We start from the raw sequence: 24,017 nt of genomic DNA, 5'->3' as shown, positions 1-24,017 counted from the left end.
ACTATAACGTCACGCAGTTTTATAACAATCGCGAGATGGACAAGAAGCTTCTCGACGGTGACAGTTAATTAAACTTGTTTTTCTCAAAATTCCGTTCCAGAAAATCATAGCGATCGGCCGACTTCAGATAAACATAACTTTTGCTACCAACAAGCTATGATAAAAATAAAAACAGATTTGGAAAGGGCTTGATACCAGCTTCCATATGATATCAAAACCTGTAATAGGTAAAATTTCACAATGTGGTGGGTTTTCCCAGATCGCATCACATATATATATATATATAATTTAGTGGAGCACAAAAGTCTGAGATCACTAGTGAACTGAATTATCAAAGATAAAATATTTATTCTGCATTCAAGGTGCATACTTGGCTCAAAAATCTGAGGGGCCGCGGTTTGAATGGGCATGAAATAGTTGCTGGCAGCCCGTGGCACAGCATGAACAGTTGCCCATGCCTGTGAGGGTCAAAGGTCAGTCTCCACAGTTGATCAGAAGTGAACAGTAAAGCTCTGGTGCTGTATGTAATTAACTTCTGTGGTGGATGTCAAGTGAGGGGTTCAGAAGATCGAGGAGGTCAAACTCAATTGCGATCAAAAATCCATCTAGAAAAGAAACTTCTTACTTTGCTCTAAGAGCTTGCCTCTCTCTTTTTATGTTTTTCTGTAAAAACATAAAACCCCTTGGGTCAGTGACTGCTGACACTTAAAGCAGAGCTTTTGCTGAAAATAATCCCTGACATTATTTTTTTCCTTTCAGAACGATAAACAAACTCTGCTTTCCCAAGTACATGTACAAGAAGGATGTAGTAACAAAAGACATTAATATCCAAAACCTTACAAAAAACTCAAAAGTTTACAATGATTTTTCGAGTTATCATGCTTTTCACTTTAGAATAATGATCCAAAATTAGTAATTGCTTTTGAAGGATTTGGTAAATACTTGAGTTATTACTAGTGGGTTCCCATGATCTTCACTTCAGAATTAATTAATCATTATGCATTATTCACATTCATTATGAACCTGTATATAGTAGTTCTTGGTAGTTTTCTAAGAGTTATGAAAAAATAGTAGTTATTGATTAGCTATCGTGAACTACCACATTCGACTAAGCACTATTACTTGCTAATTCGTTAATCAGAGTTTTTGTAAGTTAATAGTAGTTACTGGAGTGTTAATAATGAGATACTAATTTGTTCCTGTGTAGTTATTAATTAACAGTATTCTAAAGTGTTACCGAACCGGTCAAAGCCAAGCTATTAAAGCTATACTCAAACTTCACTAATTCTCATGTGTAATTTGTATACCTTATGCTCTGATCCTAGAGTCTTAACATGTGAATAAACTTCCATTTTTATTCCATGCAAAAGACATTTTGGACATTTTGTTAAAAATCTGCAATGAACAACAATGAACTATCCTTTTAAATAGTTTTAACCTTAATAAACTGCAATGCAACACATTGAGAGAAAGTGAACAAATGAAAGGAAGTGCTTTATCGCAGTTCCAAGCCAGATCATTTTTGGCTATCAAAAAACTTTGTGGCAAGTATTTATTATTGTAGCTGTAATTCAGTACCACAGGCCTTTTAGTTCTGAACATGTTTGCGTAGACACATTGGAGCCAAAGGCACCTTCTCAAGGTTCATAACATCATGCATCAGACATCGCGGTGTACCTTTCATATGTACCGGGAACAGATCAATGTTATCACTTTGACTTTAAGCAACATTGTACACTCTACTTTGCTTGTGTATTCTGATATCTATCTGTGATTCAGGGTGACCTCAGATCAAGCCCCACACTTTTCTGCTTCCCTTGAACTTAAAATGACAAACAAAAGAGCCCAGACGGATCCGATCCTGGATCCCTTTACAGCACCTTTAAGCGTGTTCACTTAGAGGGACAACATGATGCCTAAGATGTGCTTACGTTTGAAATCTGGGCACAGCGCTAAAGAGTAATATTTTGGCTGGAAATTCCCAAAGGTTTACAGTTTTTTTTCAAAGGGCATGTAATACAAGCCAAATTTAGACTTCACAGGAATTCATATTTTATGAGTGGAGTAGGTTTTTATAGTTATTGACTGCCAGAAGGATGGCTTTGGGTTAACGGATAGGGTCTCGATGTGATTCTTTTTTTGGCCAGGTCTCATCGGGCTGCCATGGTTGAGGAAATCTGAATTACCTGAATTACCTAGACTGTTTGCGTAGCACTTCAAAGAGACCCATCGCTGTTGTAGAACTACGAGTCAAAAGCAGAGGGCACATTTGTGCAAAAAAGGATGTAAACAGAAGATCGGGAAAAGAGCTTTCTTACCTCACTGTTCAAAAAGCAGTAGAACACTGACACGAAGAAGCCCTGTAAAGAGAACGAGAGACATTTACACTTTATAAGATACACTTTTTTTTTCTTTCAAGTAACACTCAAATTTCACATACAACTCTATTTCAAAGTCACCATTCACAACCCATTTTAAATAGGATATTCAATGTGAAATGGAACAATTTCAACCTTTCCTAAATTATTAGCTGTCAATCTTAAATGAATCAATTCTAAAGTTGAGTTTGTAAAATATGATAAAAAAAACATAAAAAAAACCATAAGTCCTTTCAACATAAACTTCAAGAGGGAAAATGAAAATATGTGAAAATTACATCATCACATAAGCTGTCCCACAAAAAAAAAAAAAAAAAAAAACACACTCCAAAACACTTGTGTAATACACAGCTCATCAAAAACAACAAAAAAGCCACAATTCATATGCATAAGATTTTGTAAAAAAAAAGAACCAATTGTCAACCTCTCCCTTCTGAATCTCATTCATCAAATGATGAAAAATGCATAGACTTATCTGAGATGGATAATATTAACCCTCCATGGGATGATTCCTAATAAAAGTCTTTGAATGAACCAATAAAGAGTTTTATTGTCAATATGGTCACATTATATCCTGGTGGTTATTTTAACTAATTTTCTGGCATGGCACATGTTGTTGAGCACAATGGAAATTGTATAACAATAATGCCCCCAGTAAGCATTTTTCCACCCATTAAAACATTTTTTCAAATAAGTTAATTAGTTTCCTTTATTTGAAAACATTTACAGTTAAATTCATTATTTGCAAGTTATAAGGAACTGTTAAATTTGTTCGTTGCCTAATATTGTGTGACGGTGGAATGGATAAGGATAGAGACACTATGGACAATATTGCATTTGTTATATTATGGGTAACATTTTAATAACCGCATGCAATGAATCATTTGTTAAGCATTTGTAAATAGTTAATTAATCATTTATAAAGCATTGTCACTACATTGATAGACATTAGTAGTTTAAAAATACAGCTATAAATGCTTTATTCTTGATTTATAAGCATATCTATATTTTGTTTAATAATTGTATTTTCATACTTTATTAATGATCAATTTATCATAAGTATTACATTATTTACAAACCAGTTATTTAGGAGTTAGATCTTTTAGAAAGTGTAAGTAAATGATTAAACTCCTTACATGTACATTTATACAGACATCTACTATGTTTTGTAACTACTGAGTAACTATTACTATATGTCTAAATAATAATAATGTTTACTATTTTTGCGAGCTCATTAAATGTGAGGATTATTTATGCCTCGTAAAGCTCTTACAAAGGAGATTTAAAGGCTCACTTAAAAATAGTTAAAGCTATGGTCTACGATTTCAAAGATTGTTCATTATTAATAACCTCGTTTAGATGCTGGTTATGGTTCTACAGTACAATCCAAAAAATATGAAGAGAAAAAAGAATGAAAAAAATCCATTCACTCGATTGGGTGTACAGCTGCAGAGAAGTTGACCAATGTAAGCTGTCCGGCCGGACAGCTTACATTGGTCAACTGCTCTCATCCAATCCCCCGCTCCACTTGAAACTCCACCTGGCACTCGCGTCACCACCCCGCCCCCCTCCTGCGACATGAAATTTCGCGGGCAAGCAGCTGACAGTCTATGGTAGCTAGCAAAGTAGCATTAGCTCAGCAATGGAGAAAAAACAAACCGACAGCAGCAAGCGGCCCCCCTGCTTGCCCCTACAGTCAAGGTTGGAAGAAAGAGAAAGTCTGTAGAGGAAAGAGCAGAGACAAAAAAAATGAAGCTTCAGGGAGATTTGGGACTGAAAACCGACGCTGACACGGCTGACTTTTTGTTGAGCAGGTAAGCATTTATTTATACTTTTATGGTGTGAGGAATCCGACATCGCACATGATAAATCTCTGTTCCGATGTTTACTACCGGTGATCACAGCTTGACTGAGTGACGTTGTTCAGGTCGTTTCCCGGTGGGAGGGATCAGGTAGCACAGAGGGGAGGGGTGTGTGTGTGTGGAGGGGCGGGATGAGTTTTTTAAAACTTCCCAACCGTCTCAGGCTTTCTCGACCGATTTTCAACATGGTAGACTACAGCTTTAACATCTTATTATTTAGACATATAGTAATAGCTACTCAGTATGTTAACAAATGCTTGATTAACAGGCATTCTTACTGTAATCCATGATTAATTCAGGTAGTTATAAAACATTTAGTAGTTGTCAGTAACAGCAACCAATCAGCTGCGCTATGTAGATGATGAAGCGATAGCTACCAAATTGAGTCAAGGACCTATCAGCCAGCGCCATCTAGAGTTTCATGCCAGAACCTGGCGGTTTTTTATTTATTTATCCATTATTAAATGATCTGCCTTTTTAGTATTTTGTCAACATTTGCTGTCTTTAACATTAAGGGCCCTATTTTAACGATCTGAAACGCAAGTGTCAAAGCGCAAAGCGCATGTAACTTTGTGGGCGGGTCTCGGCGCTGTTGCTATTTTCCCGGCGGGATAAATGACTCTTGCGCCGGGCGCAAATCTAAAAGGGGTTGGTCTGAAGTAGCTTCATTATTCATAGGTGTGGTTTGGGCGTAACGTGAAATAAACCAATCAGAGCATCATCTCACATTCCCTTTAAGAGCAGACGCACTTTTTCCTTGGCATATTGCTATTATAACGGCGGATTTGCCAGGCGCGCGTCAAGAGCGGTTCACAGCCGAGGAGACCAACGCTCTCGTCACGGCCGTAAAAGAGAGAGAAGTGACATTGGGGATGGGAGAAACACACCCAAATTAGCTTCGGTTAAACAGGCATATAATAATGTGGGTAAATGTGTAAGCTAGATGTATGCTTTTATAATAAATTATTATATTTATAATAAATTGTCTATCTATCTATCTATCTATCTATCTATCTATCTATCTATCTATCTATCGTTTGTAATAATATGATTTGTAAAAATGAAAACTGCTGCTTCTGTGTAGATTAGAGAATCACAGTGTATGAGCGTTGTGCACTCTATACATTATGGTCAAGCATGCGCCCTTAAAATAGCATAATGAATAACGCGCAACGCGCCACTGACTTTAGACTAGGTTTTTTCTGGCCAGTGGCGCAATTGTTTTATGGAACAGTAAAATAGCACCAGGGATTGTTTGCGCCGGAACACGCCTCCTTTTTTGCGCTGAACCGCCCAGGGAGCGCATGTTCATTCCCTAGTTTAGCGACGTGCTTCTGTGGAGGGAAAAGCGCGCTTTGCGCGGGTGCAAAATAGGAATGAAACATGCGTCGGTGTACAAAGTCAATTGCGCTGGGTGCAAGATAGGGCCCTAAGTAAGCTTTGAGCTTTTTATAAAATTTTATAATATTAAAATCTGTTTTTGATGAATTTCTTTCCATTGTCAAAGTGTTGCCTCCAAGCAAACACCTAAAAAGGACCTCCTCAAATCTTATTTTCAAAATAGTTATTTTATTAATGAGATAGTTTTCAGCATAAGATCCGTTTCAGCATGTTTCAGATTAATAAACCGTTCAGCATGTTTGTCTAACGGGAGCACCCTAACATACAATTTTCTGCACAGATGAGTTATCATTCCCATGAGGATTTGGACAGATGTGGGGCCAGATGAATCTATGGAAAACATGGCTTCAACATTCATGAGAGACCCCCGGGTCACACCAGGAAGCACATGGTGCAAAACGGAATAGAGTTGACCTTGTGTGCTCCGGGTGACATGAACAACTGTCGACTGATGTGAGAAATGCAGCACGAGGAAATGGAACGACGATTTCCGAACACGTGGGCGAGACTTCATAGAAAACGAAACATTATAAAACATTTAGCTGTGCAACTGGTTTGACCTGATTGGTTTTTTGCAAAAACAAATGCATTTACTGATTAGTAGCAAGAGCTGATTCACTTCAGCATGTGATGTTTCAGCACAAAACCTGCATCTTATTCATTAAGCATCTGCAATCCATTTTAACCAAGAGCTAAGTGCACTTAAATAGCACTGAGACGTATATTTAGATTCTGTCATTGTCATTATATGCAAATTAGGCTCATTAGTGACTTATTCAGACATTAACATGTACTTTTTTTGTTGTAAAAGTGTCACATGTCTGTCTTGTCTTGTTCTGCACTTGGGTGTTTGTTATGTTGTGCCATGTGCTTGTGTCATTGTTAGCCCCGCCCTACTTGTTATCTGATTATTGTTTGAGTTCTCCCACCTGTTCCCCCTGATTAGTTTCCCTTTATTAGTTCCCTCTTGTTTGCAGTCTGTGTGGATCGTTGTCTCTGTTTCCCCTTGTGTTAGGTTTTGAGTTTTGCCTGCCTTGTTTTTCCCCCCACGAGGGAGTTTTGGTTTTTTCTCTGTTTTGTTGTTTTTTCATTAAATATCCTTCTGCACTTGAATCCTCGCCTCACCTTTTGACTGCCCGTGACAGAACGATCCACCCACATGAGTTTTCAGCAGAAGGATTCCTGCCCTCACCTGGAGCGAATCATGGGACTCAACAGTCTGGTTTCCCTCCGGCAGCAGGGGACCAGGGTGAAGGAATTCGCCCAGAGATTCAGCGCGGCAGCAGAGGGACTCGGGCTTGGGGATATAGTCCTCAAAGACATATTTAATCTTTGTTTGGATGTTCCCTTGCCTCAGTGGGAGATGAAGGGGCTGGAGATTTTAGATTTCCCGGGTTTCGCTAAGTATCTCCACCATCGTGCTCGGTGGGATACATGGGACCCGCCTGCATCGCCGCTGCCCAGCCCAGAGAATGCATCGCCGCTGCCCAGCCCAGAGAATGCATCGCCGCTGCCCAGCCCAGAGAATGCATCGCCGCTGCCCAGCCCAGAGAATGCATCGCCGCTGCCCAGCCCAGAGAATGCATCGCCGCTGCCCAGCCCAGAGAATGCATCGCCGCTGCACAGCCCAGAGAACGCATCGCTGCTGCCCAGCCCAGAGTTCCATCCACCATTAACTCCGTCCAGACCTGAACCTGCACCTCACCATCGAAGACGGCGGAGGAGGAGGAGGAACTCCGGCCTCCCCAATGTCCCGGAGGATTCCGTTGCGGAGGAGCCAGAGACTGTTCACGTCACGTCTGCCCAGCCAGAGACTGTTCACGTCACGTCTGCCCAGCCAGAGACTGTTCACGTCACGTCTGCCCAGCCAGAGACTGTTCACGTCACGTCTGCCCAGCCGGAGACTGTTCACGTCACGTCTGCCCAGTCGGCGATTGTTCACGTCGCGTCTGCCCAGCCAGAGACTGTTCACGTCACGTCTGCCCAGCCAGAGACTGTTCACGTCACGTCTGCCCAGTCAGAGACTGTTCACGTCACGTCTGCCCAGTCAGAGACTGTTCCAGTCACGTCTGCCCAGTCAGAGACTATTCATGTCAAGTCTGCCGAGCCGGTGTCTTCGGACAGGATGGCCGCCGCCGAGGGTGTTCCCGTCACGTCTGCCAAGCCTGTGTCTTCGGACAAGATGGCCACCACTGAACCTGTTCACGTTACGCCTGTCGAGCCTGTGTCTTCGGACAAGATGGTCGCCGCCGAGAGTGTTCCCGTCACGTCTGCTGAGCCTGTGTCTTCGGACAAGATGGCCACCACTGAACCTGTTCACGTTACGCCTGTAGAGCCTGTGTCTTCGGACAAGAAGGTCACTACCAAGACTGGGTCTTCGGACAAGATGGCCGCCGTCGAGCCTGTGTCTGGGCCGGTGGTGTCTGTTCCTGAGCCTGAACCCTCAGTGACCGCGACACTGGCCATTATGGCCACAGCCATGTGGTGTGTGTGGGCTACACACACACTTGAGCCGGTGGTGTCTGTTCCTGAGCCGGTGGTGTCTGTTCCTGAGCCGGTGGTGTCTGTTCCTGAGCCGGTGGTGTCTGTTCCTGAGCCGGTGATGTCTGTTCCTGTTCCTGAGCCGGAGCCAGTGTCTGTCCCTGAGCCGGAGCCAGTGTCTGTCCCTGAGCCGGAGCACGCGTCTGTCCCTGAGCCGGAGCACGCGTCTGTCCCTGAGCCGGAGCACGCGTCTGTCCCTGAGCCGGAGCCCGCGTCTGTCCCTGAGCCGGAGCCCGCGTCTGTCCCTGAGCCGGAGCCCGCGTCTGTCCCTGAGCCGGAGCCCGCGTCTGTCCCTGAGCCGGAGCCCGCGTCTGTCCCTGAGCCGGAGCCCGCGTCTGTCCCTGAGCCGGAGCCCGCGTCTGTCCCTGAGCCGGAGCCCGCGTCTGTCCCTGAGCCGGAGCCCGCGTCTGTCCCTGAGCCGGAGCCCGCGTCTGTCCCTGAGCCGGAGCCCGCGTCTGTCCCTGAGCCGGAGCCCGCGTCTGTCCCTGAGCCGGAGCCCGCGTCTGTCCCTGAGCCGGAGCCCGCGTCTGTTCCTGAGCCGGAGCCCGCGTCTGTTCCTGAGCCGGAGCCAGTGTCTGTTCCTGAGCCGGAGCCAGTGTCTGTTCCTGAGCCGGAGCCAGTGTCTGTTCCTGAGCCGGAGCCAGTGTCTGTTCCTGAGCCGGAGCCAGTGTCTGTTCCTGAGCCGGAGCCAGTGTCTGTTCCTGAGCCGGAGCCAGTGTCTGTTCCTGAGCCGGAGCCAGTGTCTGTTCCTGAGCCGGAGCCAGTGTCTGTTCCTGAGCCGGAGCCAGTGTCTGTTCCTGAGCCGGAGCCAGTGTCTGTTCCTGAGCCGGAGCCAGTGTCTGTTCCTGAGCCGGAGCCAGTGTCTGTTCCTGAGCCGGAGCCAGTGTCTGTTCCTGAGCCGGAGCCAGTGTCTGTTCCTGAGCCGGAGCCAGTGTCTGTTCCTGAGCCGGAGCCAGTGTCTGTTCCTGAGCCGGAGCCAGTGTCTGTTCCTGAGCCGGAGCCAGTGTCTGTTCCTGAGCCGGAGCCAGTGTCTGTTCCTGAGCCGGAGCCAGTGTCTGTTCCAGTGTCTGTTCCAGTGTCTGTGTCTGTTCCTGTGCCTGTTCTGGTGTCTGTTCCTGTGCCTGTTCTGGTGCCTGTTCTTGTGTCTATGTCCGTTCCTGGGCCGGTGGTGTCTGAGTCGGAGCCGGTGGGACTAGTTCCAGTGCCTGAGCCGGTGATGCCAATTCCAGGGCCTGAGCCGGTGGTGCCAGTTCCAGGGCCTGAGCCGGTGGTGCCAGTCCTAGTGCCTGAGCCGGTGGGGTTTGTTCCAGTTCCTGCGCCGTGGTCGCCCGAGGGGTCTTCTCCGCCCTGGCCGCCCGAGGGGTCTTCTCCGCCCTGGCCGCCCGAGGGGTCTTCACCGCCCTGGCCGCCCGAGGGGTCTTCACCGCCGTGGCCGCCCGAGGGGTCTTCACCACCGTGGCCGCCCGAGGGGTCTTCTCCGCCCTGGCCGCCCGAGGGAAAGTCTCCGCCCTGGCCACCCGAAGGAGAGTCTCCGATCTGGCCGTCCGAGGGAAAGTCTCCGCCCTGGCCGCCCGAGGGAAAGTCTCCGCCCTGGCCGCCCGAGGGAAAGTCTCCGCCCTGGCCACCCGAGGGAAAGTCTCCGCCCTGGCCGCCCGATGGACAATCTGCTCCACCCTGGCCGCCTGATGGACTGTTTGTCTCTTCCGTCCCGCCCTGTTCTGTCCCTCCCGTCCCGCCCTGGTCTGTTCCTCCCGTCCCGCCCTGGTTGGTTCCTCCAGTCCCGCCCTGTTCTGTCCCTCCCGTCCCGCCCTGGCCTGTCCCTCCGTCCCGCCCTGGTCTGTCCCCCCCGTTCTAGTGGAGTGTCTGGAAGCCACTCCTTATGGAGGGGGTTATGTCACATGTCTGTCTTGTCTTGTTCTGCACTTGGGTGTTTGTTATGTTGTGCCATGTGCTTGTGTCATTGTTAGCCCCGCCCTACTTGTTATCTGATTATTGTTTGAGTTCTCCCACCTGTTCCCCCTGATTAGTTTCCCTTTATTAGTTCCCTCTTGTTTGCAGTCTGTGTGGATCGTTGTCTCTGTTTCCCCTTGTGTTAGGTTTTGAGTTTTGCCTGCCTTGTTTTTCCCCCCACGAGGGAGTTTTGGTTTTTTCTCTGTTTTGTTGTTTTTTCATTAAATATCCTTCTGCACTTGAATCCTCGCCTCACCTTTTGACTGCCCGTGACAAAAAGACAGCATGTGCAAATAAATAACTCTTATTTTGTACTCTTAATAACTCTTAGTGGGTACAATTCATTCTCAGAATTTCCACCTCTGAGTTGTAAAGATCAGATTCAGACCTGTTTTATCACAATTAATATGGGTCAAAACTGTGCTTGTTTACCTGAAAGGACTCAAGGAAAGAGTTGAAGTATATGAAGACAATCTGTGAGATCTCATCCTCGCCAGGGTTGACGAAGAACAGCATGTATGTGATGCCCAGCAGGGGCAGAAGAACCAGTGTGGCTTTTACTGCTTTCCTGTGAGATTCAGAGAAGAAGAGGTTTTCAACCTGCTTTGTATTGTTACAATGTCGGTAGCAGTGGATTAGCGTCTGGGTATGCAGGGCATGCATGTGCATATGGATCTGGGCGCATTGGAGCCTGCATCCAGGGCCATCGCTAGTGGGGTGAAAGGTGGTGACAATTATAGGGGCCCCCACAAAATCTATAGTTATACTATATAGGCCCCTGTTGTATGAATAATTCAAATATTTATATTAGTTGTATGCCTGAGATTTAAATGAAAACCACAAAAACATGCAATTTGGTAAAATATATATTTTTTTAAATATTCTTTACCTCCCTATTAATGGTTTAGTCCGATCTAAAGTATTTATTAATTATTCAGTCAGTGACAAACATCGGATGGACCCAATAAAATTGTAAGTCCCACCCCAGCTCGTGAACAGAACCAATCAGAGTTGAGGCGGCAGCTGCCTGAAGTTAACGATGAACTTGGTGGAAGAGCAGGAGATTGACTGACAAAATGTCGGGGAAAGGAAAACATAAATCAGGGCACCAGAAACGGCATGAAAAGAAGGAGAGGGAGGTCAGGAGAGTTGTTGTATCCCAGTCGATCAAGAGGTTCTTAAAGACAGGTTGTATTGTTATTGTCGCTGCGAATAAGAAAACTACCGTCTACAGCCTGCCGGGTCCTGTCACTCATCATTATCGGCGCGCTCCACAATCGACCGAATGATTACGTGGTCAAAATTCCTGTCTTTTTACACTATTGTAAATAGAGTTAAAAAATTGACACGAGTCACGACGCATTGCATTATGCACCTGATCTGCCGGCTGATGATGTATTTATTACATCAATAAAACACGAATACACACTGCACTTGAATGAATACATTTTAGCTTTATTTAATAATATTATCTTTATTAAAAAAATAAGACAATAAATGACTTTATTTTTTTAATTTGACTGCATTCTTGTCAATTTATAAATGTTTACTTTTTGATTTATGAATTATAACAGACTGATGGGGAAAAAAACACTATGCTGTTACTTTTTAAAAATTGGTTTTATTATTATTTAACAATTTATTTTTATTAGTTGTAATTTTTATATAAATTTTACTTTTAAAATAAAGGTTTTACAACAACATCACCTTCTTCTGTTATATGTGGGCCTCCATGCTCATCTATTGTACAGTATATGATATTGGTGGAGGGTGGTGGGGGCCCACATATATATAATTTTTCAGGGGGCCCCGAATCCTCTAGCTACGGCCCTGCCTGCATCCATAAAGCTATGACGTCATTCGCTTTCACAGAGATCAGAGATCGTGCAGCACACACACAGAAACATTTAGGAGTAGAGAAACATGTTGTCAACGCTGCCCGCGACTTTATAGCTTCATTACTGAAACTATGCTACATTATATTTCTCAGCAACGAGATGGAAGCATTGCTTTTTTTGCGGTTTGATATTCAGATTTATTTTGGCTATAAATCCGTTGTGTGCTGTCATAGATGTACAAATAATATTGCATGTCATTATTCATGATTTGTGAATCCTCTTAATTTCCATCTCCATCTTAATTTTATAATGCATACACTTAGAAGACTGAAACCAGTGTCATCTTGACCTGCTTGATTTGTGATTTGTGAATTTTTTTAAAAATTTTTTTTTTTTTTTTATCACAGCAAAGCACTTGTTTGTAAACCCCATGGTAAGTCCGAAAGTGAAAAATAGGCAATCTTCATGTTTAACGTCTATTTCCAATAAACACGCAGACCTGCATTAAGACAAAATCACTTGTTTTAGATTGAGCCTGATTTCTGAAAACTTTTTCAGTGTTTCTCAATGCTCTTTTTCTGTTCACAGAAAAAAACAGGCTGTGCCAATGAATAACGCTCCAAGCCATAAGATAAATCAGCTTATAATTTTAAAAATGGTCATCGAGTCGGCTAGTCGGTCATATTAGGCCCAAATAGACTGTGAAATATTTCACAATACATTTTTGGTCAGTTAACCATTCCTTGAGTCTTTAACTTCACTATTCTGATTGGTGAAATCTTTCACAGTAAAATTTTTGTCAGTAAACCCTTTTCTGATTCCTCCACTTCACTACTCTGATTTGTGAAAAGTTTCACAGTACAGGTTTGATCAGTTAACCCTTTCCAGAGTGCCTAACTTCTTTCCACTCCCATCTTCATTTTATGGGATTGCGCTATCACACTAATTTGCCCTGTTTAGTAAATCTGGCCCTATGTCATCTAATTTTTTTTCTTCAAGACTGGTCCTTACTTTGTAAAGTCAGTTACATAAAAAGGAAGATTGGTCTAATTTGTAAGTAAGACAGATTACCTCTCGTCTAACTGCTACTATAGTTGGTCAAACTAGTTCTTAAGACTTAACGTAGAGGCTAAGTTTATGCAACTGGCCCCTGATTTTCATTTGATTGACAAATATTATTAGATTTAACACAAATTTAGCAATATATTCTACATAAAATATAATTAATATAATATTTTTAGCCAGGTGGTGTCTGAATAATGATACACAGAGTAACGCCACAGTTGCTGATATACAAAGAGTTCAACGCTATGACATTGAGATGAATCTGGTTAATCAGTATGTATTGCATTTGCTATGGGCGACTGACTGTGACTGTAAAGGACATTAGTCATAGCTTAAGGGAATATGAGTATCAGAGAGAGAGAGAGAGAGAGAGAGAGAGAGAGAGAGAGAGAGAGAGAGAGAGAGAGAGAGAGAGAGAGAGAGAGAGAGAGAGAGAGAGAGAGAGAGAGAGAGAGAGAGATCCTCAACACATCAATCATCCATCAATCCCTTCCTCTCTTTTTTACACAACAGTTTGGCACAGCAACTAACAGCTTATTATAAAGTTCCAGAACTCAGAACAGACACAAAACATGATTAAATTCAGCATCTCAGTCTGCTCATCCTCCTCCATCTACCCAACAGGAAAGCCAAATCACAGCGTGCAATGTTTTGGATGTTAAAATATCACATTTTAATATGCAGAGGCAACTAGATGTAAGCCATTTATATGATTTACCCATATAGTGTAAACAGTGTGTACCTATTAAAACTGCTCTCTTAGCCTGAGCCTCCGAGCAACCCAACACTGCAACATTTGCTTACACAATAGAGTTATGCTTTCCAGATTAATATTCTAGCTCTAAATTCTTATTGTATGTCAGCAGTTGTCTACTATCCTATCCTTTTGTATTCATTACTATCTCACATAAGGAGTTTAGGATAAGCATCTGAGGTAAAGTAACATTTTCTACACACATTTATCCAGAATTTTGGCTTTAAAGGTCCCGTTTTTACTGTGTTTTTGAAGCTTTGATTGTGTTTACAGTGTGCAATATAACATGTGTTCATGTTTCGCGTGTAAAAAACCCCCAGTATTTTTCACATAATTTACTTATCTGTATACCGCTGTTTTCACTGTCCTAAGAACGGGCTGATGACTTCCTTGTTCTATGAAGTCCCTCCTTCAGAAATACGTAACGAGTTCTGATTGTGCCAGCGGTTCCTGTGTTGTGATTCGACAGCAGCTTAGCGCACGTTGCCCGGAAAGGTCACACCTCTTACCATAACGTGGAGATGCATGCGCTCAGGCCAAACAAAGGTGATTTGACCCCGGGATGAAAATAACAGCGTCTCGACGACATGGCGACAAACACATTCTACAAACGCAACACTTCCGCTTCTCCGTGGGAGCGCAACAAGACCACGCCCCCTTTTGTTGTGTATTCCTGTGGGCGGAGGTTAGTCAAAAAACTGTTCTAGTGACGTCATTAAAGCAGGAAGTAGAGGGATGTAGTCCGAACCGGCCGTTCGCTGTTGGCTTTGAAAGGGGACTTCTGTTAAATAAAATATCTCGCTTGGCATTGAACTTTGAGCTTTATAATTTTACAGGTATTATTTATGCTCTAACAGCAACATTACACACTAACTAAAGTTTGAAAAATGGGATCACGAAGAACAGGACCTTTAAACTTCGTAAAATACAGTACCATGTTTGGTGTCATCTTTTACTCATCAGCCATCTATAGTAATGCTGGTCTTTTGAACTTTCTATTCATCAGTGGATCCTGAAATAAATTATCATGGTTTCCACAAACATATTAAACAGCACAACCTTTTTCAACACTGATGACATTTTTCCTGAGCATCAGTGCTTATTAGAATGATTTCTGAAGGATCATGCGACACTGAAGATTGGAGTAATGAGGCTGAAAATTCAGCTTTGCCATCACAGGAATAAATTTCATCTTTAAAAATATTCCAAAAGAAAACAGTTTTTAAGTCATAATAATAATTATAACATTATTACTGTTTTACTCTATTTTTGATCAAATAAATGCTAAGTGCAGCTTTTTCAAAAACCTTTGAATGGTAGTGTATATTGCCAAGAGTACTACTAAACTCATTTGGTAGGTAACAGCCTAGTTTAATTAGCCAAAATGTTTAATAAATTAAAACCTATGTGGCAGGGGCATTTTATGTTTCTGCATGAAGTCTCCTAGCCCTACAATGAGCAACCTTTCTTTTGGGATCTGTCTGTGCTGAATAATCTATCTCACCTGTACTGAATGGTCTCTGAGGTAGTGGAGGCCCTCAGTTTAGTCATCAGGATCCTCACAATGTTGAAGAGAAAAATGAAATTAATCTAGAGATGGAGAGAAAGATAGAGAGAAAAGGCACTCAATTTTACACACTATAATGGCAAATATGAATCATCATCAATATGAAATTACACACATAAATCATGGAAGACATAATAAGACTCATGCGAAAGAGGAAGCAAATAAAACATGCTAAATTACTTGTACACACCAAATCTCATGAAACGTTTGTGTAAGTGGACATGAATCAAGACTGTGCCGACTCACCAGTAGGACCAGTATCATGGGACCCTGGTAAATATAATCAGTGTAAATGCCGGCCCGCTTCCCAAACCAGCACCTGCACAGAAAGAGTAAGATCCCTTACCTAATGATGAAGCACCTAAAACGATTATAAAGTATATATAATATTTTGACCCCGTTTCTTCAGACAGCGCAACTGTTTATCCGTGTAACAATAAAAATGGATTTGGAGATAAATGTTTATTATTATAGTACAATGATTAAACAAGCCTAGTAAAACAAGTTCAGTAAAGTGATTAAAGACGATCCACTGGAAAATATCTAAAAAGAAGCTTTTCCATAAAAAGAAAAGAAAGAAACAAAGCAAGGAAGAGAAGGAAAGTGTGTCCCTAGGGCAGATATGCACCAGATTTTTTAATCTTACAGTTTCAGTTGGGTGCACGGCATAATCAAGACTGTCTCGGCCGAGTGTGTCAGTTTTACAGGAAGGGAGAAACATCTGGCTTTTGGGATACGTCTGAATGGCAAAATGCTGTCATTTGTGGAGCTCAACCAAAGAGATGCACAAATTTATCTTTTATTTTTTATGCGCATGTTTAAAAAATACTTTTCTGGGGTCATCTACATCTGGTTTGGGTTTGCCCTTAAGGTAAAAAAAAAATGGCATTGAGATAAATTTGATTTAAGCAGTTGGTTAAGGGCTAGGCTAATCCGCCAAGCCTCTACCAAGGGATGAATACATTTTCAAAACTGAACACCCGCAGTAGATGTACAGCCATTGCTATTAACAACATAATCTGTGTACACTTGTATGGTTAGCTGCATTTTATAATAGCATTTAGTATTGTTTTTTCCTTTCTGTGCAGAGCTGTGACCCCTTTTTGAGTCACAATGCACCAGTGGAGAAGCGCTGCTCCACATTGTTCATCAGATGTAAGTGAGAAGGTAAATTAAAGAGGTGTAAAGGACTGTTAAGAGAGACTTTTTAATTATGCAAAAATGAATTTGTTTAGTTTGGTAGCACACCAGAGGCTCAGTTTAACAACAATTCACACATTAAGTTTAAATTTGCAATGTTTCTTCTTTTCTACAGACTAAAGGAAATAAAAAGTTCCTTTTTTATCCATCCATCCATCCATCCATGCATCCACCCATCCTTCAATCCAATCATCCATCCAATACATCCATCTATCTATCCATCCATCTATCCAAACCATCCATCCATCCATCTATCCAAACCATCCACACATCTACCCACCCACCCATCCATACACCCACCCACACCATCCATCCATCATCCATCCATCCAAACCATCCACACATCTACCCATCCATCCATCTATCCGAACCATCCATCCATCCATCCGAACCATCCACACATCCATCCGAACCATCCACACATCTACCCACCCACCCATCCATCCATCCATCCATCCATCCATCCGAACCATCCATCCATCCATCCATCCGAACCATCCACACATCTACCCACCCATCCATCCATCCATCTATCCATCCGAACCATCCATCCATCCATCCATCTATCCGAGCCATCCATCCATCCATCCATCCATCCATCCATCCATCCATCCATCCATCCATCCATCCATCCACAAATTAATACACACTCCCTACTTTCTTGTGACATAATGACACAATAAATCTGATTAATGTAACTATTATTTAATTCATATTATACATGGTACAACTATTACTATGTCACGTGCAGAAGACAGTAAATCTGCAAAAATGGAGAAAATAATTTCATATATTACAATAATGCCATATTTCATGCATTTAACCCCAAATATAAAGCCTGGACAATGGACATTATATACCCCTCTACCCCAATTTAATATGAATAAATTAACATTTTTCACAATAAGACATCGTTTCTTTGTAGTGTCCCATCTTGGGACTAAAGAAGTAAATGTAGGCTTTAGTAGAATATCCACCCTAATCCATTCTTTAAAAGGGTCTAATAAAATACATTTTCGTTTGTTAGTCAGTTGTTAGATTTATTATAAAGTGTCTTTTTATTTAGAAGATCTTTTAACTGTATATATCAAGTCTTGACTACTATTGAACTATTGAACTGGGATGTTTACATCAGAGTCACTCATCAATTCCGTGAGTAGCAGGCGTTAATTAGCATCACTTGCAGATTGCTTCTCTGGCTTTACCGTGTATCGATTGTTTAATGAGCAAGACGAGGGTAGATGATGGAGATAATTGGGGTTAATCTAACCTTTAATTGCTTTTATTGTAAATGAGGTGAGTTAGTTTGAGTGAATAGAGTAAAATGCAGATATTATACAGAGATAAAAAAGGAAGAAAATGACAGAAAGCGTCAGCAAACTCACTTTTCATTGTCATAGTACAGCTTGCCAATGGCCCATGCGACGATAATGGGGAATGGAATACCTTCGGAAAAAAGCAGAGCAAATTTCCACTCACTTACTTTGAAAATCAAAGACATTGTACAAACAGTATAATTGATACTATTAAGGGACTGTGTGATAAATCCTCGGCAATGACTCATTTGCAATGCATTTTTAATGAGGAAAATCCAAGGCTTGTTTATTCGCATAATAACTCGCCCATGGTTCAGAAGAGAACCTGATCAAATTGCAGTCCTCATTAGTGTAATTATCTACTACTGTAGCTGTGTCTCTTTTTCAAGTTATTAATCAAAAGTAATTTAATCAATGATGTACTTTAAGGTGACAAACACAGCAAGATCAGGATTGTGCATTACATGAACTAAGAAAGCAAAAACAGGTCAGTTCTGATTTTCTGTTGCCTTTAAATGGGTAGTTCACCCAAAAATTTAAATTCTGTCATTAATTACTCTTTTTAAAAAAAATATATAATTTACTCTACTTTCGTTTATCTTCGGAACACAAATGAAGATATTTCTCTCCCTTCATTGACAGCTACGCAACTACCAATTTGACGCTTCAAAAAAATAAAAAATAAAGAGATTTGTAAACCTAATCCATATGAATTGAGTGGATTAGTCCACATTTTCTGAAGATGAAAAGATTATATGATCTGAAGATTATATGATGAACAGATTTAATTTAGGCTTTTATTCACATACAAACATTCATCAACGCACACATCAGTTATGATAAACGAAAGCTCAAGCGTGTTCACTTGACGTGTGAGAACCAGGTTCATTCTTGTGTTATGCAGCTTGGTTGAGCTTCCACAAGAGGTTTATTCTCACGTGTCAAGCAGGTATGGTTGAGCTTCTGTTTACAGTATGTTCACTGACCAATGTTTAAATGTGAATAAAAGCCCAAATTAAATCTGTTCAGCATATGAAGCGATCGTGTCTCTTCAGACAATTTGAACAAAACCGCTAAATTCATATAGATTAATTTTACAATCTCTTTATGAACCCTTTGAAGTGTCAAAGTGGTAGTTGCGTAGCTGTCAATGGAGAGTACAGAACTGGCTCAGATTTTATAACAAATATCTTCATTTGTGTTCTGAAGTATTACGGGTTTGGAACAACACAAGGGTGAGTAAATGATGACAGAATTTTTCAATCTTTAATCAAAACTACTTTCCTCTTTCACTGATGTCTTAAATCCAACCCTACATATGCTATGTGCACAGCAATACTTTAGATTATGTACGTATTATGGGTTGTGTATTGTGTGTCACGTTAACTTTAAAGTAAACGGACATGTTCAGGGTCATTCTATGAAACAGGTGCATGATCCAAAACTGGATAATTTCCAGAGCTGTGCATCATGGGATACTTACACCAGCCTATACAGATGAACATCCATTTCCTCAGTTTGTCTGTGGAGTATGTCAGTACTATGGCTGTGTGCAGATAGCAGCCCTCTCCAAACATCCAGAAGAAGTTGGTCACATGGAAATAATTATACGCTGCTGTGACCAGCCTACACCAGATCTGAGAGCGATGAGAGAAATCAAGTTAGATGAGAAACTGTCCTAAATTGTACCCTAGGAGATCACCATACCACTTCTTGTAAGCATTATCTGTTTTAAAATGCTTTTATTTTTATAGCTTGAGGAAATGAAAGCTTGTGTGTAATTACGTGTGTGTGGAATGTCTACTCTTTATGATTGAAGCTGAGTTCAAACACCAAGCAGGGGATAAAACCTTTCTACTCCAAAAGAAGGGACATTACAGATGGCTGTGGGGTGTGTGTGTGTGGGGGGGGGCGGAACAGATTTAGATGAAAGTATGATAAAAGCCAGTGGGTTATCGTTTCTCATGACAGGACTATCAGAAGTACAATACCTCTCAGATGATCCTATCTGAATATCAAAATATTTATGGGTTTGACAGATCAAACGTAGTAGAGAACACTGCAGAACGTTAACTGCAGCACAAATCATAAGGTTTCATATATAATCTTTAAAGTGTTCGATATGAATGAAATAGTTTTATATATATATATAAAAGAGGTAAACCCTCCACCCAAAATATGTATTTTTTTTATATTGGTAAAAATTCTTAGACATATACTTTGGCCCAAGATTCTCATCTTTGATGATTATTTTGAGTGTTTAGGCTCAATTAGTAATGTATAGACTTGTCTTAGCCACACCCACATATCAACCAGCTGTCCTTGATGATCCAATAATCCCCACTAGTTTAAGAATACTTGTTTGAGCAATTGATATGTGTCCCAAAGAACACTGTAAACCCTAACGCTCTAAATAATTAATTGGTTTGAGTAGAGCCAACACAAATTATACAAATTAGTTCCATTAAATTAACTTTTATGAGTATTTAGAACTTTCTTTTTCTTTTGAGTTCACAAAACTGACACATTTTAAGTTGAATTGTTTCATTGTTTTGAGTTTTACCAACTTGTTTCTTTCAATCCAGATAAACTTAAATTTAACTGAAACTGGGCTGAGATTTCTATTTCCCAGCATGCTTTGCCATGACACTCAAAAGGGAAAGTAAATGCTAAAATTAAGTGTTATATAAGGCTTTTTGTGCCAAATTAATGTTAAGTGGGAGATTGAGTAGTGTTTAATGTTTTGTTATGCTAGTTTAGAAGAGTTTCTGTTATGTTGGGTTTTTTGGGGGGTTACCATCATGGTGTCGAGTGGAGCATGATCTTAGTTTGAGAACAGTGTATGTTAAATGGTTTAAATTGCTGTACTCATTCAGCAAGTGCCATGCTATCAAAGCATTGTGTTACCAATTAGCAATATGGCATTTATTGAATTAGCTTGTTAAAGCTAGCCAAGTTTCCATGACAAAAAATATTTAAGTTGAGAGTACTGATAATTTTAAATTGTGTATGAATTAGCTTACTCAAATATTTCAAGCTGAGAGCAATAAAAAAATATGAGTACAAAATAAAAATCTGCAATTGTAACTGTAACTGTAACTGATTACCTCAAATTATTTGAGTTTTGCCAATTTATTCGGGATTACAGTGAAGACTGTGTTGCCGAAACGCATAGATCTACTTTTAACTGCATTTAATGATTTAACCCAGATCATTAAAGGCTGTTTCCTTTACCATGCTATTCTAAATTTACGAAAAAACATAGTTTAACAACTGAAACCACACGTACGCAAAAAGCACTTACTCTGTATGGCCTTATAATTGTGTTATGAAAGTAAAATTTCATCCTAACAGTATGTTGCATTAATTTTCCATAATTATGTAATCCATATATAAAATTATATAATAAAATTATGAAATAATAAAATTTAATTTCAACTTAAATAGCCTTCAGCTGCAAGGTTTCTCTGAATAACGCAGATATACGCATATGTACAGCTGGCTAATGAGAGGTCTGTAATCTGGGTCTGTATAAAAGGTCTTTATTGTGAGAACTGGAGAGAATGGCACACTTGGCATTGCTCGAGGATCAGGCGAGAGCGCGTCTTCAAACAGCGTCGTGTGACGAAAGGCTGTAAGGAAAGTGTGTGCGGAAAGCTCTTATAAGAAGATGGTTTGGGCGTTTTATGCAAATGAATAACCTTGTGCACGTGGCCGCTCATTTAGAATACTCCAAATTCCCTAACAATATGCGATGTTAAGAAAAAATTCATGTGCATACGAACGTGTTGTGAATTAGGTAGAGATTTTTCGTGAGAAGTTCTCCTGTGCGTACAAATGCAAAATAATCCACGCTGTTTTTAGGAAATGAGACCCTTCTGCAATATAGGGTACATACTTTTTGTATACACATATAAACAAAGCTGATTAATAAACCAACTGACAGAGAAAAAAAAAATCCAAACCATGTGAATGACAGATGTTTAATGTTTAACGGACAGTAGGCTACAGTATGACAGTACTGCAGCTGGATGAAAAAGCTGTGACGCTCCTGATATTTGCCAGAGTCATACTGGCTTCTGTGTGTGTCAGGGCCCTGTTTAATCCTGTTTAATCCTAGCCTCCGCTCTTTTGTTTTGGTCATATTTCATAACTGAGCTCTGTCATGTTGTCTCACGAGAAGATAAAAAATCTGTCACTCTCGACTCAAGATTGAAGATCACAGCTGTGAGTTATGACTGAAGTGGGAATTCAAGTGTCACTGAAAGATTATAAACTTTCAGACCTAAGGCTTCTCTTTTTTCACAGTCTGTAGGAGAATGCAAATTGTCAAACACTTATATCAGCCTTATAGGGGCTTGAGAAACTATTGTAGACTCATTTATTCCAGGCATTAATCAGCAAACTAATAGTCCATAGACCATTACATGTATTCTGGTAACGATTTTATTTCAACATGTGAAATAGTGGGAAAAATGAAAAGCTCTCTTAGTCATAAAGCCTTCCAGCTCTCAGAAGTACTTATTTAGAATTTTACAACCCTCTTTCATAATAGGCCCCCTGGTGTGACAGGAATTTAGGACCTCGTAGAGATTACAAGCTTCTGTAGGATCTTTATTGCTAATTTTGCAGTTATTTACGGAACAATGTTTTTCATTAACTGGCATTGTGTAAATTCTCCGCAAAGTGACACTTTTCACAATAAATGTGTAATTTTGCGCTATAAAAATCAATGAAAAGCAGTTGGCTCTGACTTGTGAGCCTTTCCTAAACGAATGCATCTTGTACATACAGCAAAAAAAGACAACGCAAAGCTCGACCTCATTAAGCGAAGCGGATCGAATGAGTCAAGATGTTCTTTGTATAAACCACAAGGCAACTGGGATCACTTACTTGAACCGTAATTGAAACGATTCAACACAAGTGCATCAATGACCTTGTGTATGTACACAATTTTGTTCACAGTTAAACAGACAGCTCTCCATCTTGTCCAAGAAGGCTAATTTTATTTCATCTAGACAGGTCAATAGTAAGCATTTGTCTTTAAATAATTTCTTATCACTTTTAAACACCTCAAAGGAACATTACTTGAATGTAAACTAGGAGAATCAGGCCACTGCTTATCTATATACAGACCTAGAGGAATGTGTAATAACCACTTCCGTCTGAAAACACCTTGCAAGTTTTTCTCTAGGGGAGTTCAGAGGTAGAATTAATGTGCTGCTGTGCAAAATCTTAGCATGAAGAGGCAATTAAGTCGGCCCTTGCATAAAATACAGACAAATTATGCTTTGGCAACAGCAAAAGATAAGTATCAAGGACAAACATGGTGGAATCGAACTCCGATACCATCCGAAAAGCCATGTGCATCATAGAGTATATGGTTGAATTTGAATGTAAGATGGAAGAGCCCTTTGGGACTGAAATAGATGTGGTGGTAGATGAATTAATTGCTTGACTCAGATGAGTTGATTAAGGGAGCACAGAAATGTAGAGGGTAATTAATTCTCAGGGAAGCATAGTGGACGATGAGCTGTTTGCATTCCTCCCAAAACACCCACAGATACACATCTAGTGCCAGTTAGATTTCCACGCCTGTAATGAGTGCAGAAACGGAGACCCAGGTGTCAGGGACAGTTTTTGAATGCAATCAACAAACTTGTGTTTCTCTGCATGTGTGCCAACAGAATGAGGGAATAGCAGTGGGTTGAGGAGAGGGAAATAGTGAGACCGAACAATGGATTGAACAAAAGAGCGGGTGTGCACGTATTGTGAGAAAGAATAACAGATTATCTGTGCACTGTTTGTGAATTTTGAAAGGAAAGGTAATAGGAGAAGGAGATAATATTTGTCTTCGTATGTGTTTACTCACCACATTGCTCTCATGCACCTCTGGATTCATGGTGAGCTGCACCACAAACCAGGTGGCATTTCGCAGGATAAATGCCGTAATCAGGTTCCAGTGGATGATATTTCTCAGACACCGGATACTCCTGAGAATGGAGGGGAAGGAAAGATGGAGGAGGCGAAAGATGGAAAGAAAGAGTTAAGATGTTAGATGAAAAACACTATTCTTATCAAGGCTTTTAGTTGTCTTTTTCACAGGGTGTGAATACACTCGCAGCTTGACTTCATTTTGTTGTAT

General features: G+C 41.0%; 1 protein-coding gene across 1 annotated transcript in view; it reads right to left on the bottom strand.

Moving 5' to 3' along the window:
* Positions 1-24,017, bottom strand: part of crhr1 (corticotropin releasing hormone receptor 1) — a 159,063-nt gene that overhangs the window by 6,385 nt on the left and 128,661 nt on the right. The window contains exons 7-13 of the mRNA XM_084420431.1: positions 23,745-23,865; positions 19,356-19,509; positions 17,942-18,002; positions 15,603-15,675; positions 15,294-15,379; positions 10,565-10,700; positions 2,319-2,360 (exon numbers count right to left, since the gene is read on the bottom strand). Coding sequence (XP_084276557.1) covers positions 2,319-2,360; positions 10,565-10,700; positions 15,294-15,379; positions 15,603-15,675; positions 17,942-18,002; positions 19,356-19,509; positions 23,745-23,865 — 673 coding nt within the window. The remainder of the gene's footprint in view (positions 1-2,318; positions 2,361-10,564; positions 10,701-15,293; positions 15,380-15,602; positions 15,676-17,941; positions 18,003-19,355; positions 19,510-23,744; positions 23,866-24,017) is intronic.

This window comes from Rutilus rutilus (assembly GCF_951802725.1).
Source record: "Rutilus rutilus genome assembly, chromosome: 1".
NCBI lineage: Eukaryota > Metazoa > Chordata > Actinopteri > Cypriniformes > Leuciscidae > Rutilus > Rutilus rutilus.
Note: the sequence above shows the minus strand (reverse complement) of the source record. Positions and strands in the feature narration are given on the sequence as shown.